This window comes from Patella vulgata, chromosome 1 (genome assembly GCF_932274485.2).
Source record: "Patella vulgata chromosome 1, xgPatVulg1.2, whole genome shotgun sequence".
NCBI classification, from domain to species: Eukaryota; Metazoa; Mollusca; class Gastropoda; family Patellidae; genus Patella; species Patella vulgata.
In genome coordinates, this window is record NC_065879.2 from 32,722,187 (window position 1) to 32,739,601 (window position 17,415).

The 17,415-nt window shown below is 36.5% G+C and overlaps 1 protein-coding gene across 1 annotated transcript; it reads left to right on the top strand.

The window, feature by feature from the left end:
• The first annotated feature begins 822 nt into the window (after positions 1 to 822).
• On the top strand, positions 823 to 17,240 carry LOC126827269 (protein DDB_G0287365). Its single transcript, XM_050556551.2, has 18 exons — positions 823 to 890; positions 1,571 to 1,710; positions 2,513 to 2,643; positions 3,040 to 3,109; positions 3,801 to 3,935; positions 4,547 to 4,676; positions 6,157 to 6,220; positions 6,464 to 6,499; positions 8,264 to 8,404; positions 9,417 to 9,597; positions 10,308 to 10,523; positions 11,060 to 11,186; positions 11,500 to 11,670; positions 12,360 to 12,531; positions 13,462 to 13,518; positions 13,793 to 13,895; positions 14,813 to 14,920; positions 17,062 to 17,240. The coding sequence occupies exons 1-13, from the start codon at positions 869 to 871 to the stop codon at positions 11,586 to 11,588; spliced, it is 1,482 nt and encodes a 493-aa protein (XP_050412508.1). The 5' UTR covers positions 823 to 868; the 3' UTR covers positions 11,589 to 11,670; positions 12,360 to 12,531; positions 13,462 to 13,518; positions 13,793 to 13,895; positions 14,813 to 14,920; positions 17,062 to 17,240.
• Positions 17,241 to 17,415: the final 175 nt, after the last annotated feature.

Genomic DNA, 17,415 nt, shown 5'->3' on the forward strand with positions numbered 1-17,415 from the left:
AAGCAGAAGAAGCAACAGTAGTATCATGTGACTCATGTACTCCAAATCAAGTCCAGGTCGAAAGTAAGTTTGTATTTCAAACAGGAACATCCTTTTCTTAGCAAATTATTTCGAAATTAAAATTAGTCTCTGGGGTTGCCTTCAACCCATTATGTCTATAATCTTCAGCGTTGTATTCCTTATGAAGTATGAAATCAAGATTTTTGATCTAGTCACAACAAATATCCAGCAACACAAATGTCTTAATCACCATAATGGATATATACCCATTATTGTATTTTAGTGGATTCTCGATACACGCATTTTGGGGAGATAATAAATAATGTTGATGAAAGAGGAGAAGTTGCTCTTCTAACCAGGAATGTCTTAATTGAGGGGAAAATGGAGGATAACTGTCCCCCGAGTAATGGTAACTGTAACGATTTCCACTATGATACATTTGGCGGTCATTTGAAGGTATAGTGGTGAATCGAGGATACTTTATAAAATTGCAATGTAATTAAGGAATTTACTTTGATTGTAATACATTAATTTTAATAAAGCTAATGATTTACCGTAGGAGGTTACGCCGATATGGTCAGGATTAACACACCGTAGAGAACGTATTTTACATCTAGTTTGTATATAGCTCGAGCATCTTCATTCTCCCAAAACAAATTCGCCATCCTTGACTATACTATAATAGTTATTGCCCCCCACCCCCACGACCACACTTCAAGGAAAATCGCATGTTCACAGCAATAAATATCTCTGTGGAGCCTGAAAATGTTTTTTTTTAGAAATTCGTAAAGTTTTGTATTATATTTTTTTTGGTTAGTTTGTACAAGGATTGGCCAATGTACATATTGAAGGTGTTGAGCTTTACCACATGGGTCAGCAAACTGAAATAGGTAAATATAAATATTAAACATACATTATGCAAGAGCTAAATCTGCCTATTGCAGGTCTTTCTTTAGGCCTGAAATGTTTTCTTAATTATTGAATAGACATTAATTAACTAATCCAGACCATAATCAACTCTCGCTGGCATCGGATTTCCCCGATATTAAATACATTAGAACAGTTCAGCTATATTTTGATTTAAGCTAAAAATGAAGGAGCGAGACGTAGCTTCGAACAGTACAGTGGTTGAAATTATTGCACACGTCTTGTCAAATATATCTTCGCTCGCAATAGAGTAATTTGAATGAAATTTTCAAATTATTCATTTTACATATCTATTTTCGAACTATCATAGCAAGAATGGCTATTTTTGTATCTAAATCTTACATAATGTATCTTTAACGGATATCATGTACTGACTTTTAAATAAAGTTACAGAGGATATGACTTCTTCCCAAAGAATACCTATTTCAAAGAAAAATAATTTTACCATAATACTACTTTAATTGAGATTCCAACTAATAAATGGTAAAAATAAACAGTATGAAATATGAATGCTTATGCTCTATAATTTGTTTCTTTCTTAATAACCATATTTATGTCAAAAAAAAAAAAAAAAAAAAAAAATACAAAATGCGTTGAAGTTAATCCATTCCTTTATAGCATCACTCGATCTTTGCTTTTGCAGGGCATTATCCAGTTCACTTTCACATATGTCATGATTTAGATGGTGTTGGAAATTACAGTAAACCACCCTTTTTTCGATATAGTTCCATTCACCATTCCTTCTCTAGATGTGTTACTATACATGGTACTCATGGTGTAACGGTAAGACAACAATTACTATATACAATTTATATACTACACATAAATGAGTCAGTAAACAGATTATTACTTCAAAAGTGGCTTTAGCAAAATATGTCGACCGCTAGGCAGGAAGCATGGCCGAAAGACTGGCACCAAGAATAGAGGATCATGGGAAGAAATGATGGCAATAAAAGTATCCGATTACGAACTATAGTACTGGATAATCGAACAAATAATGTCATCAACACAAATAATTATAGATCATAATATACATTTCTACTAGCAGCTGACCCGCACGAATTAGATCTATTTGATAAGCTCAATGCTTAAATTCTTAAACCTAGCCTTCACGCTGACCGCTAACCCTAACTTACAATCTCGCCAATAGGCTAATCACGTGCCCTAACCTTATATATATTTCAGCTACCTTGACGAAAAATGAGCTGACCTTAACAAATAGATCTAGTCGCGAAGCACGGGTATCGCCATGACCGGAAGTAGCATAACTCAGAAACCGGAAGTGGTAGTCCATCGCCACTAGGTCTATGTTACACACCGAGCCGAGCTACTCCTATACACCGGGACAGCCGTAGTCGCCAACCAGCAACAGACATACAGACAGACAAACAAACGACATTCACAAATATTAGTATCGATGCACCATTTCTACACTACACATAAATATATTTCTATACACCATTTTTATACATTACACATAAATATATTTCTATACACCATTTATACACATAAATGTATTACTCTACACCATTTTTATAGTTTAAATAGTATTCACAACTTCAAGAATCATATTTTATTCTCGCAGGTTTTAGACAATGTATGTTATGATGCTCTAGGCCATGCTTACTTTCTGGAAGATGGAGGCGAAAAGAGGAATGTTTTTGATGGGAATATTGGTCTGACAACAAGAAAGGGAAAAATTCTGACATCAGATAGGTACAATAATATTAAGTTATAGAATTTGGAACTGCCACACTGGTCATACATGATACATATATTGTGGAGATAATTGACTGACGTTGCTCGACTGTGTAATATAAGGAAATGAAATGAAATCTAGTTTAACGCCCCACTGTTCTGCTCCGACTGGGCTAATGAAGACGGGCATACGCCATACAGTGTGCTATGAGGGAAATTTTCTTGTGATAGATCGCGTTGATATTTCAATGAGTAGCCTATAAAATGTTTTTTCATAAGAGTTTGTCGCAGAAAATTAACCAGCTTTATTCACTTTAAGCAGCCAAGCCGCATTGTCAAATGGCTACCGGGAATGTAAACCACTGATAAACTCAATAATTGTCTGCTATATAAGCCTTTTAAATTTATTTTTAGTCAACCAGCAACATTTTTCATGACGAATCCCAAAAATCATTTGAGAAATAACGTTGCTGCAGGTTCAGAGGTAAAGTCGAACATTTGATTTTTTTTGTTCATCTTCTAAACATTATTATTGCGAACAAGAACAGGTTGCTCAACCCCCAATCATTTGATTCCTCTTACATATTTTTAAACATACATGTAAACACTCGCGTCTATTATAGAGTATAGATGATAATTGCGCAGTTGAATATCTGCTGTATAATTCTAACAAAAGAAACACAGACCGGGAGCAAATCATTTCTCGCTACATTTATAATAAATACATGTACATTTGAAGTTGTTTAGCGGATTTTTTAAGAATATATTTATTTGACGTTAGACGTCCTACCCTCATTTTATAACGACTGACCAAGACCGTTAACCAAATAACTGTTGATGAAAACATTCTGATTGGGGAATTTTATTCTATTTCATATATAATATACCACGATTACAGGAAACATTGCACTTAGCACACTTACGAGGTATAACTATATACCAAACTGTTGCAGGTGTGACCCTTGAACAGCACGAACAGTTTTCTGGCAAACTTTTATTAAACAGGATAATATTTGCTTCCTTATAATCGGGTTACGTATTATTTTCAGTCCATAATTATATTTTTCTTGATCATAAGACTGTCATATTTTCAGTTAAAAATAAGTCTTCGGGTTGTAATTAACCTCGATGGAACATATCTTTAACTGACTGGTATTCTCTTTTTTGTTTCGAAGGGTCATGGAATTTGGTATGTATTCCCTGATGAACCTTATGGTCCATCATTAGGACTTGGATTCATGCAGATGTACGAATCACAACATACCCCGTATGAGGAATGGAATAATAATGTAGCACATTCTAATGAAATTGTAAGTAGCAGTTTGAAATTTAAACAGTTGCACTCATAAAATATGAATTGATATTGTGTAATTCAAATAATAGAAACAGTAAAATTTAAAATCGTTAACATCCACATCTGTGATTTTGGGGGCATAGGCTTCCGCTACACCCTAACCCTAACAACGTTGAGATATACTGATGTGCTTGGATGTCGTTAGTTCCAATTGGCAAACCCAGTTTCTTTATTAATGCATGTAACATCTTAAAAATAAGATAATTTAATAATGTTATGACTAATTAAACTTACAGAGGCCAATGTAGTGGCACCACTATCGCCTAACTCCAAATATTCGCGTTTAAATTAATGAAGCGTTGTTTTTATCCGACATACACCGCCATACATCTCCCATTTAAAAATGTCGTTCTTAGTAACGGCTTAACGCTTCGATTTTAAATACCACGATTTATACCCGTTTCAGGTGTTCAGGTAGGATTATATGCTTAATTGTAGTTGGATTTGGCAGGAATATTATAAATAGCAATAACCAATCGTCGCTTTGATAAAAAATATTGTCAATTTTGCTTACTGAAACCCGATGTGATAATATCATACAGTGCCATTTGAGCTGTTCTGTTTTAGGATGGTTTCTTTGCTGATAATAAAGTCCTGCCTTCAACTGCTACAGTAGGAACAAGTGAATACTCGCCGAGAATTCGACCACTGGACAAAGATTCACCTCCAGCAGAGGTCAAGATTATCAAACCCACACGTAAGTCAATATTCCGTTTTACAATTACAGGAATCAGTAACCTTGGCCCACCAGTCTTCTATTTTTACCTGTCTCAATAAACCCATTTCCGTTTGTATTATATGATGTATCAAGATGACAATTAAAAAGGCTTTCGATGCTCATTGTAAATCAAATGAAATAGAGAGAGAGAGAGAGAGAGAGAGAGAGATGGATTTAACGTCCACTCGACACAAACTAGGTCATTTCCGGACTAACATATGGTTTTAATTTTATTTCAATAATTCGCTTGCGCGTAGGGGTCTTTAGCAGTGTGAGGAAACCGGAGGACCCGGAGAAAACCCACGAGGTTGGACAGGCGACCCTACTCCTTGTCACGTACAACCGGGGATTCGAAACAACGCCAGTTGACTCAATGACAGGCCTTATGATACAGCACGCACGTGCTAACAATTCGGCCATCCATCCCCCCTCAAATGAAATTAAGAATTTTCAACAAATAATGAGTAGGGCAACTTGTCCACAAGAAACACAAACAAATATTAATTGTGATTTTTTACAATTTAAATTTCTTAAAATTAATTGGTTATTTACCTTATTGAAGACGTTAGGAGTCATCCATTATTTTCTCTTGTGACACTATGGGGTAGCTGTGACACTTTCTTGTGGGCGTTTCTTCGACTTCATCAATTAACTGACCCTGGAACACCGTTTATGTTGTTACTAAGTTTATATAATTAAACAAAGAACGGCTTAAACGTGGCAAGAGCCACATACTTCTTGATAGTTATACATAAGGTTCGCGCTATAGCCGAGGAGGATATGGTTATGTTCCCCTTGAGCTCCGAATAATGTCTTCCCTACGGTCTCATCATGATATCTGAGGGTAAATCAAACAAGCTCTCTCCTATAGAGGAAGTATAATGCGTCCTCTATTAGGGCGGGACAATTACCATTTTTTGGGCAAGTGTTTCATATAGGCACCGTTTTACGTCAACACTATTCTAGTAAATTGTACTAATCCGTGCACGAAATGACTGGACTATAGTACCCTACTTCCAGCAATGGATACTGACATAACTGTCTGTGAGTTAGTCTAAGATAGTAGCAAAATAATGCAAGCTACTTCATTACCCAAGTTATCGTCACACATCATAACTAAAATAAACCCTATAGTATTATACTCTGGGGGGGCAAAAATTGCTTAATATTAGCTCTAATGTTACGAGCTTGGTTTACGTTAAAATATAGGGCGGACAAGTTGCATGTATACTTGTATGCTACTTCCAGTTTGTTTATCTCAAGAGTTCTACGGTGAACGTCTTACCTTGCCGCATGTTGCTACAACTGTGGTAAAAGATCTTGGGAAAGTTAGAGACATAAATAACATTACAGTCAGTGGAGAAATTAATTTTGTACCTTGGCCATATACCTCTTGCGTTGACACAAATTTTAGACGTAGTTGTTCTCGTGTTGTTTTAAATGTTTTGTTTAATTTCAGTGTACAAGAATCGTTATCATAATATGTGGATAAGAGGCGGGTGGATTACTGTTGAACAGGGATCGTAAGAAAAATTTCATTATGGACTTAAAAATATATATAAATCAAAATAAGTTACAAAAAGTATAATTCAAAATAAAAACGACCCCCAACTGACAGAGATGCAGTGCTAAAATAGTAATCGGGTATATCCATTCCTTATTTTTTAGAAAAGTATATATTGCACTTTTGAAAATCATACCAATTGTCTACGATTGGGTATATTCGATGTAGTTATTATCGTTAAAGCCGGTTTGTTCTTTTATAGATTTGCTGACAGTGCCAATGCAGTAGCGTTTTCTAGGTGAGTCTAATCTGTATCCATCCGCCCGCCATACATGAACACCGGGGCCCTTATTCACGAAAACTAAGTAGCTAAGTCTCTAACTCAATATCATCCAAAATCTTCAACATTGAAAACACGATTTATTTGTCAAATTAAATCAACATTGATGTTGTGATCTTACCGGAATAAGATGGGCTTTTGATATCCAATATTTACGACAAAATAAACATTTTACCATTGGTACACGAATCGTGTACCATAATGCGCATCAGCCCCATTTGTAAAAAGAGACTCGAGGGACGAGACTAGACACATTGCACACAAATCGAACGGCGTATGTAGACTGGAATAACCAGACGCTAGAAATTTGCACTCGATTGAGACTGCTGGCTTATTTCGCCGAACATAACTGATTTGAAATTGGAGTAAAAACGGAAACCATTGAATGTAAATCAGTTTATATACATTCATATTACAGTATTATATGCGTTGCGACCCACTTTTGTCAATTTCTAGGTCCCAAATGTTAGCGATTTAGCTCCTTTAAACTAAGATACAATCGAAATTTTAAGAAATACTGCAATTCGATTGGCTGATCAATATGCAAATTGGATATATGCAAATTGATTTTACTGGTCAGCCAATCGAATTGCAGTATTTCTTAAAATTTCGATTGTATCTTAGTTTAAGTTTTCGTGAATAAGGGCCCTTGAATGTTCCGATAAGCTGTGTACAGTTTGTCTGAGATCCTAAAATAGCACCCGAAATGAAATTGGTATAAAGCCCCAAAGCGGGATCAGGGTGCACGTAATTAGATAAATACATGAAATCAAATAGGGTTTTACGTTCCTTTTTCTATACCAACCAGGATAATAAAGACGACACATATACGCCATGGACTGTGGTATGAGACAAAATGTTTGCCCAGACAACCGCGTTTCTTCCTATACACTTCGTACAGTTTCAACTGGCAAGGATTATTTTACGTGCTCGCCCATGTGTAAACAGGACCTCGTTTTTTTTGTTCTAATTAAATGACTAGATGAGAGTCGTTGATATAATTTTTTTCGGCCAACAATAGGGACCGAACTTGCGACCTATTGGTTAGTCAGTCAGCGCGCACCCTATTTGGATAACGCTTGAAGTTATTATGTACATAAGTCTTTCGCTCACATTATTGTTATGCCGATTGGAGTTATCCCTTAACGGAGGTAAATCGCTATTCTTCGGCACCTAGAAATGGGCACAAATGGGTCACAACACATATAATAATGTAATATGAATGTATATTAACTGATTTACATTCATTCGTTCCTGTTTTTACTGTAATTTCTAATCATTTATGTTCGGCGAAATACGCAAAAAGTAGAAATTGTATGGCAGTCTTTGGCGTCTGGTTATTCCAGTCTACACCGGTAGTATTCTTCTACATAAGATGTGTTTAGCTTCATTCACCGAGTGGCTTCATACACCTGACGCTATATAGCATTCTGACACACGATTCGTGCGCCAATTTTAACATTTTCATTTTGTCTTAAATATCAGAAGCCCTACTTTTCACGGTAAGATAACAACATCAGTGTTGATTTAATTTGACCAATAAGTCGTGTTTGCAATGTCGAAGACATATGATGACATTAAGTTAAAGACTTGCCTCCTTTAAAGTTGTGTTTTATAATCTCGCCGGCAAATATTATCGCAATTATTAAATTATAACTTAATATTTTTCTGCGAAAACACCCTATCCCCACTCGCCATAAGGTGCTTTTGTTTGTATTCCAGATCTGATGATCAAGCGCAGTTTCTGAAGAATTCTGTTATAATAGGAGAATCAAAGAATATAGGAGAACCGACTTTATTTTATGATACTGTCACAAATACATCAATTCAGATGCCCCGGTCAATACCATTAGAGACAATGTCGTACGTAATTAAAGAATTTATAATAATTATAATTTTACTTAACGACAGTTGGGGTCATATCTGTTGTTACTGTATAGCACACAATCCCTACTCATTTTATGACTTAGTAGAAATTTTATGTTTCTGAAAGTTATCTAATAGTTTAGGATCAATTAAAGATACATTAAAGAGTTTAATAAAGAGTTGGCCATTCTTGCTATAATAATTCAAAAATAGATGATAAAAAAAGAAAATATTGAAAATTTCAGCCCAATTACTTTTTTTCTGAACGAAGTTGTCACTGTTGAAAGTTTGGACTAGAAATAGGCATCCACTGTGTCCGCACCGTCTATGAGAATTGCTGACCGTTTGATTGACAAACGATAACTCCACCCACATATTCTCGATTATCAAGTAACATTCTCAATGGTTATGGTATCCTCGCTTGGTAGGCCTTTCAAAACCAGTTTCCGATGGTGACTTAAGTGGCTAACGGTAAACGTTAGTTTGGTCGGCCATTTCTTGATTTAATTTTAAATAGACGACTGTTTAAATCCAAGCTGTATCCAAACCATCCGAGGGTCTACGGGGTTGATTTTGAGCTTGTCATGTAAATAAAGGTCTAATTAATAATTTCTATAACATCTGAAGCCTCAATAAATACTTGCAATAGGCAGATTTAGCTCTTGCATAATGTATGTTTAACATACAATATTCAGCTGCAGACTCAATATTTATGATATCCGTTACACTGGCCGATGATAGACTATTCCTTGTTCAGACCGCCACCATTTTCGTCAGTGGAAGAAAAAGATAAAGTATGATATAGGGTTGGTATATTGTGACAATAATCGCTACTCTAACCATCAAATGAAAATTATCAACATAAGTTTTTAAGCATGTCTAAACTCTTCTCGGATACAGGTCTTTACCTTTAGTGGCATGTAACTTTGCCGGTAAACGGGATCAGCAGTCTATATAGGATGCGTTATAAACTGCATGGCGAAACTGAATATCTTGTAATTGTTTTTAGCTCCATGCCTATTCTTGGATTTAATTTCCACGATGGTCCAGTTTATTTGGAAAATGTATGGTTTTCTGGTTTTAAATCCAATGCTTATTATCAAGCTGGTGCCATTGGTTTTGAAAAATTTGACAAGAACATAACATCGGCTGTTAGTTCTGTTCAAAATATAACTTACGACTTTATTGATGTAAGTATAGAATAATGTTTCCTATAGCAAAATTGGTGTACACCTCAAATATTGCTATTGACCACATTGATTTCTCGGTGAGTAAGGAACCGGCTCACTAACCAGGGTGTCCGGTGTTCGACGTCTGCCTAAACTGTTCCCTGGCATTACCCTTGTGAGTAATGCAATATGGAAGACCTGGCCAGGAGGAGTGTCCGAGACGAAAAACCGACGCCCCGTGTACAGGTTGGCGTGTACACAAAAGAACAATTCGACAGTTGTGCAAAAGTTCTCCTATAGCACCCTAAACGACAATCGAATTTCAGCGTCTATTAACACAGAATGACAAAAGTCTGTACAATAATAATGGATTTTACCACTAGAAATTTCAACAGCAAAGTTGTATCAGGTGTAAGCATCCTCTGTCATTTTCCAAATGTAAACGTTGAGAAGAGAGTTGACTTCTGAAGAGAGTTGAAAACGATGTTGTGTTTCCTTAGACTGGGCTATTGAAATGTTATGGCGAGATGCTAAACACCAATAGTCTAAAATTGATCGCACAAATAATATATATATCACCAAAAATTAAAAAAAATCATATGCATAATTAGTACATGGGCCAGTTTTGAACGTATAGACGTAGAACACATAACCACATGGGGTTGGGACTCGTGTATTTAAATGTGGATGGATGTCGAATGTTCGAATTACATTTAAGTAGCTTTTTTTAGGATACAGAGGGTAACCGGGTTCTAGACAGCAACTCAACCTCTTCTGGTTTTGGTTATGATGATCGGTATAATGGAATTACATTCAGAGATATAGATGGAAGCGTTACAGGTTACAATAACACCCAGGTTGTTTTACCGGCACCATTTTATGTTACTAGCGGATGTTACCTACGTCCTAACTGGCAAGTTGCTGTCTGTCCCGACAAGTATGGAAAGGTATATATATATATATATATATTACAATATCACTCTTATTGAAAATACTGATTTTGATAGCTAAAAAGGCAAACTTGTATCATAAATTTTAGTGCTCAATGAATTATGAATATTTTTGCGTTTCCCTGTCCGGGTAGTTAGAAATAACACTGGTATAGCCCATCTTGTTAAAGTCATATGCCAGTTCCGAACCTAAATTGTAATTGTACTCCAAGGCATTCAGAGAAGATGTATGCTGTACATGTCCAATGATGGACTTGCAACATAGCACAAAATAAATGAAATGAAATGGGGTTTTACGTCCTTCTGTTCTGCTCCTATACTGGGCTAATGAAGACGGGCATACGTCATACAGTGTGCTATGAGGGAAATTTTGCCCGGGCAGCGGCTAGCACAAAATAAATTATTCCTATATGTTGCCACAAGGCATATGGTCGAGCATAGCTGTAAGTGGTTAAACACAAATAATTTGTCTTCCGTCAAGATTCAGTATAGTGTTATATAAGTGTATAACCGCTATATTCGCAATATTTCAGTTGACATTGACCTTCGAAAACCAACATGGTGATACGATACCAACTGTGTTTGCTGTAAGAGATGACATACCTGATGTACAAGAGACACAGCTGAACGAGAACCCAGCACAGTTTACAACAGTTCTAGGTGGTGGTTATAGTTACACTCTGCACTGGGAAAACTACGTGCCTCAGACTTTCACTATACGCGGTGATGGAATTGAACAGTAAGGCGTAAAAGCATAATATTACATCATGTATTGCTCCAGTTGTGCATTATCATTTATTTTGCTCACTATTTCAGGGTATTGGGACCATAGATTCTAATTAACAGCAACTATGTTCTTAGCTTGGAGAGTATGATTTGCACGGAATAAATACTGGTTTTTGTAAAAACGTTTTACAACTTAAAACCTGGTTTACTGCCACTTACAGATCGTGTAAATACAAATATTTTTCAGGGGTATGTGGTTACGGTTTGGTGTTTGTTTACCACGAAATGCTAAAATTGATCTGTCTTCCACAAGTCCACAACAGCTACAGGATATGAACGACTGGGTCGCTGTAAACGGTTTACAGGAACTAGAGGCTGATGACATCGGAAATAAATATTACTGGGATCTGACAACTGGGTATGTTGAATTTCTTTTCAAATTGTTAAAATGTGTATTGAATTTTAGGTCGATCAGACGAAAGGTAACATCCCGAACAAGTTAATGATTCTTAATGATATTTTTGACATCGACGCTAGTTCCCTGTGATCGCTTGTAAACACTATGTTACTTTGTTGGTGCTTAATAATATTTATTCAAGTAAAATTTGTACAATAGAGCACTTGCGGTAGGTGTACCGAAATCGCGCGCAACTGCTGGGATTTTACAAGATCTAACTAGCATGATGTTTGTGTGTGGTTCATTTTCACTGTTCAGATGAAGATGCTGGACCCCTAATGCAATTGTTTTACACACAATCGCCTAACAGATTCCAAAAAAAGGTTAAATATTATCAGAACACAATTTGTATGGGAAACAATCTCTTGTTTTAATATATTAACACGACTTTTCGACAAGTATCCCCTTATCGTTATCAAGCACAATGAGTTAAAAGAACCTTGAATGAATGTGTGGATGGATGTTATTTTGAATTTACAAAAATTCTCTAGGACGGCCATTCCAGATTTACGGACTTGAATTCAGTATTCTTAAATCCTATGATTTTGACCCTTCTGCTACTATCAATTGTTTTAGAAGTTAAAATAGCTAAAATATTTTGTTGTACTTTTGATATACTGCTGAATTGTTTTTCTGCTTTGTTTTAATAGATTGCTGTTCTTTAAGTTCTTAAGCAATGACACAAGAGATGCAAATGAGACAAAAGAATGTGTTGCACAAGGATGTCCCAACGTCAGAATAATGGTTTTGTCGGGTGATATTTTAGACAGAGATTGTACCAGTAGAGCTTATGACACGGGTTCTTATAATAGAACGGCACCGGTAAGCTGGGAGTGATTCTTGATTTTAAATGAACCAACGATTCTTACGTTAGAATAGTGTCTTTATTTTTAACAATAAACAATATTTTTAAAACATCTACACACACATATTCCGGAATCAATGTCCCTCTCTAGCCATTGCTATATTAAGACTGAAAACTGACGAAGCGTGCCCATTCTCATCGTCCAATCAAATCTATCCTAACTAAAATATAGGGAATTTTTTGGCTATTGGAACGAAAATTCTTTGTCTCAGATCTCCGATATAAATTTCTATAAACGTATACCTATTATTACTGCCTACCTTTTAATATTCGATAATATTTATCCATTTTTGTGAAGAAGATCCATAAATTATTTATTTTATCAAAAAAGTACATGTCGTATTTCTATCCAGTTTGTTGAAACACAATACGTAATATCACAGCCCTTCACTTTGATCTGCTCTGTGGTCCAAGAGATGATAAAGATATTTCATGTGCACGGCGACTATAAATGTTTACATTGTAGCTATTTTGGATAGCCTCGTTTATCACACAATTAGTTCCTCTGCAGTATTCTGTTATGTACCAGTTAATTGAGCGTAATATATTTCTTGCGTTCTGACGTAATGTAGATGCGTTTGTCACCAGAAACTTTACGGTAACATATTTAGAGTTCTGGTTAATCCCGATTGATTTTGTTATGTCGTTTTGTACTGGTTGTTGATCGGGCTATTAACCAATCATAATTTGGGAGAGACATTTGCGCTGAGTACGACAGTGTTTGAGTGGGATTAGATCTAATCAAACGAAACACTGCGAGGAGTATGATACACACAGTAATACACAATTCAAAAGGGAATTTTATTTTTTATTTTATAAGTTCAATGTGTTCATATATAAAGGTCACGGACTATTAAGTCAAATATTGTACAATATCTCGATTTCAGAAACCAAGCAGATCACTTCAGAATCCGGTTTTACCAGCACCCACTCCTTCTCCTGGAGTAAGTTTATTGTATACACAATTAATCGATCGCTGATTTGTTACTGATTAATTCAATTGCGAATTAGGCGGTGGACGGATGCTGGAAATGCCGAGCTTTCTAGCAGAAATGGGAAATGTAATATTGACAAAATTGACAGTGTTTCAAACAGTTTGCAGTCCTTCCGATCATTCAGGCTCTAGTTGTATTTTTAAAATTATAATCGTATTATTCAAGATGTAAATCAGGAAACTCAGACTTAAATTAGTCATTTAAACTACATATTTAATTGTAGACCTATGGAGCAGGAGCTACTCTACCTTTTACAGATAGACCACTTATAGACGGTCAGTTGGGATTTTGGGATCCCTGGACTAGATGTTCTAGTTCGTGTCAAGGTATATTTTAGGACATGTATTATGGTACATTGTTGGGAATACGTTTATTCCAGTATATCAATTTGCCAGTATATGATTTAATTAATGACTAGCACGATACCCGGCTTTGCTAAGGGGTCCAATTCGCGCGGGGTCCGAATTCTCCCGGGGCCTTACATCTTCACGGGGTTATGCTGGTTAATCTTATACTATTATTATTGGCACTGGCAAAAAGATGTGATATTTTGCAGTATATCTGTTGTTAGTCTATCAATTTTTACTTTGCGATTACTATTATTAAGGACACGGAGTCGCGTCTGTTCGTTTGAAGCTGAGATCTCGTCTACATGTTGACGTGTATATGTAAAAGATCCCTTATAGCACACAACATGACGTATGCCCGTCTTCATTAGCCTGGTTATTCATTATTAAGTAGCCATGACCGAGGGGCGGATCCAGAGGTGTGTGTGTGTGTGGGGGGGGGGGGGGTATGTGAAAAGTGTCATTGTATTGTGCTTTATCCTTTATCATCGATGGTGGGATACGATGACCATTCAAAGCTCGAGTTAATGATATATACATGTGATATCACAATTAATGCTTTGAATCACAATGTGATCGTATTAATTCATAATAAGAATTGACGTCAAACGGAGTGTTGGATTTCTCTCTTTAAAAAGCTCACTGTGTATGTATGACTACGTAATTTGCGATGATGATGGCATCATGTATTGTCAACAGTCAAATAACATTAACAGAAACCTGGCTAACCCCCTCCTGCAAAAATTCCCGGATCCGTCCCTGATGACAATTTGAACTTCCTCCCTAGAAATGTATATGTGACCGAAGTATTGTGATGAGACATCAAACCCCATAACCTTTCCTTATTGTTCCTACCATGTATCATGACATCGAAGTTTAATGTTTATAAATTTCAGGAATTCAGACGCGAAGGCGCTTCTGTGATAGCCCTGTACCTCAGGGTGGTGGCGCTTCTTGTATCGGCAATAAAGTTGAAACTAGAGATTGTAACAGTGCACCCTGTGGTAAGATTAATATGAACAACATATGTATTAGGTTAATACAGGGGCGTCGATCTAGTATAGTATGCCCGCCCCCTCCCCCACTGCCTTTTATCCACCGATGTATACTAACGCATTATTTTAAAGAACTGTAAATACACACATTATTCGACACCCCAAGTCACTCTGACTCACCCAAGGGGAATAGTGATTGGATTTTCTTACGAGAGAGGAAAACACATCAAATGCTTAGACACAGTAGTAGTAGTGGCAGCTGCAGCAGACGTGGACACAACCACAGCAGTAGCAGCAGCAGTACAGATCACACGCCGGGCGTAGTAGAATTTTGTTCCCACTCATTTTTATACGCTCACATTTTCATGTGGACGTATATTGTCGTCGCCCCTGTTTGTCCGTCCGTCCACAATTTGTTTGTGGACACTCTACAGGTCACAATTTTTATCCGATTTCAACGAAACTTGAAATATAGCTTTATCTCTCTAAGATCTCGGTTCCTGTCGATATTCGCGGATATCGGATCGTAACTTCCTGAATTATGGCCCCTGATTGTACGAAAAATCGCGTTTTTAGTTTGTGGACCCTATAGAGGTCATAATTTTTATCCGATTTAAAAATCCGTATTACTATATCACCGTTACACCCTAAGGACGTGAAAATCGGCCCAGAACTGACAGACTAAATGGCCGCCGTTCGTTCTCAAATAGCCTAAAAATATGGTATATCAAGGTTGTAGACCCTATAGAGGTCACAGTTTTAATCCTATTTTGATGAAACTTGAAATGTAAGTTTATAACCCAAAGATCTCGATTGCTTTCTATATTCGCGTAACTTCCTGAATTATGGTCCCTGATTGTACGAAAAATCGCGTTTTTAGCTTGTGGACCCTATAGAGGTCATAATTTTTATCCGATTTGAAAAACCGTATTATTATATCACCGTTACACCCTAAGGATGGCTGAGTTCGAATTTCGTGAAAATCGGCCCAAAACTGACAGACAAAATGGCCGCCCTTCGTTCTCAAATAGCGTACAAATATGGTATATCAAGGTTGTGGACCCTATAGAGGTCACAATTTTTATCCGATTTTGTTGAAACTTGACATATAAGTTTATAACCCAAAGATCTCGGTTCCTTGCGATATTTGCGTATATCTGACCGTAACTTCCTGAATTATGGCCCCTGATTGGATTGTACCAAAAATCGCGTTTTTAGCTTATGGACCCTATAGAGGTCATAATTTTTATCCGATTTAAAAAAAACCGTTTGAATATATCACCATTACACCCTAAGGATAGTTGAGTTCGAATTTCGTAAATATCGGACCAAAGCTGACAGACAAAATGGCCGCCCCTCGTACTCAAATAGTGTAAAAATATGGTATATCAATGTTGTGGACCCTCTAGAGGTCACAATTATCTTTTGCTTTTTATGAAACTTGAAATGTAAGTTAATAACCCAAAGATCTTGGTTCCTTTCGATATTCGGCATATCTGAAAGTAACTTCCTGAATTATGGCCCTTGATTGTACGAAAAATCGCGTTTTTAGATTGTGGTCCTTGTAGAGGTCACAATTTTTATCGGATTTAGAAAAAAATTGTAAATATATCACCATTACACACTAAGATCATGGATCCTTTTGATAATCGCGGATACCCGAACTTAACTTCCTGGATTATGGCCCCTTATTGTTTGAAAAATGGCATTTTTAACTTGCGGATTCTCTAGAGATCACAATTTTTTTTCCGATTTTAAATATTTCACCATTCCACCATAATGATGGTTGAATTCGAATTTCGGGAAAATCGAAATGAAACTGCCCAACAAAATGCCCGCTCTTTTTTCGCAAATTGTGTAAAAGTATGCAATATGAAGGTTGTCAACCCTCTAGGGATCACATTTTTTGTCCGATTCTGATGAAACTTAAATCATATCTTTATATCCCAAAGATCTCAGTCCCTTTCGATATATGTGCATTTCCGACCATAACTTTCTGGATTATTGCCCCTGATGGTACAAAAAAACCCGTTTGTTTTTAGCTTGTTCTCTATCTATCTCTTGCAAAATGTGGGCGTATCCTGCCTGGCAGCCAATGGTCTTTGAATGTTTTACATAAGACATTTATGATATCTTTCATTTTCTTTAAGCTATAAATGGCGCATGGTCTGCTTGGCCTAGTGATTGGGGTGCGTGCCTCCCGGCGTCGCTATGTCAAGGTTACCAGGTACGAAGGAGGAAGTGTGATGCGCCAGCTCCAGAACATAACGGTGAATTTTGTGAAGGACCCACTGAAGAAGTGAGACCATGTAGAGGATGTTAATTATATCTCAAGGAATAAATAAAATGATTCTATGTTTTGGAATAAATTGTCTTCGAAATTAATTGTTAAATCTCTTTATGAAATCCCTGATAAGAAATATATTGAAATATCCGCACGCACCATGGTTTAACGTCCTACTTTTCTGCACCAATAAGGATAATTAAAAAGGGCATGTGTCATT

Coding starts and splice junctions, on each gene's coding strand:
- LOC126827269 (XM_050556551.2), top strand. CDS start 869: ATGGGTCAGCAAACTGAAATAG. Junction 6,221..6,463: donor ATTACTGTTGAACAGGGATC/GTAAGAAAAATT, acceptor GTTCTTTTATAG/ATTTGCTGACAGTGCCAATG. Junction 8,405..9,416: donor ATACCATTAGAGACAATGTC/GTACGTAATTAA, acceptor AATTGTTTTTAG/CTCCATGCCTATTCTTGGAT.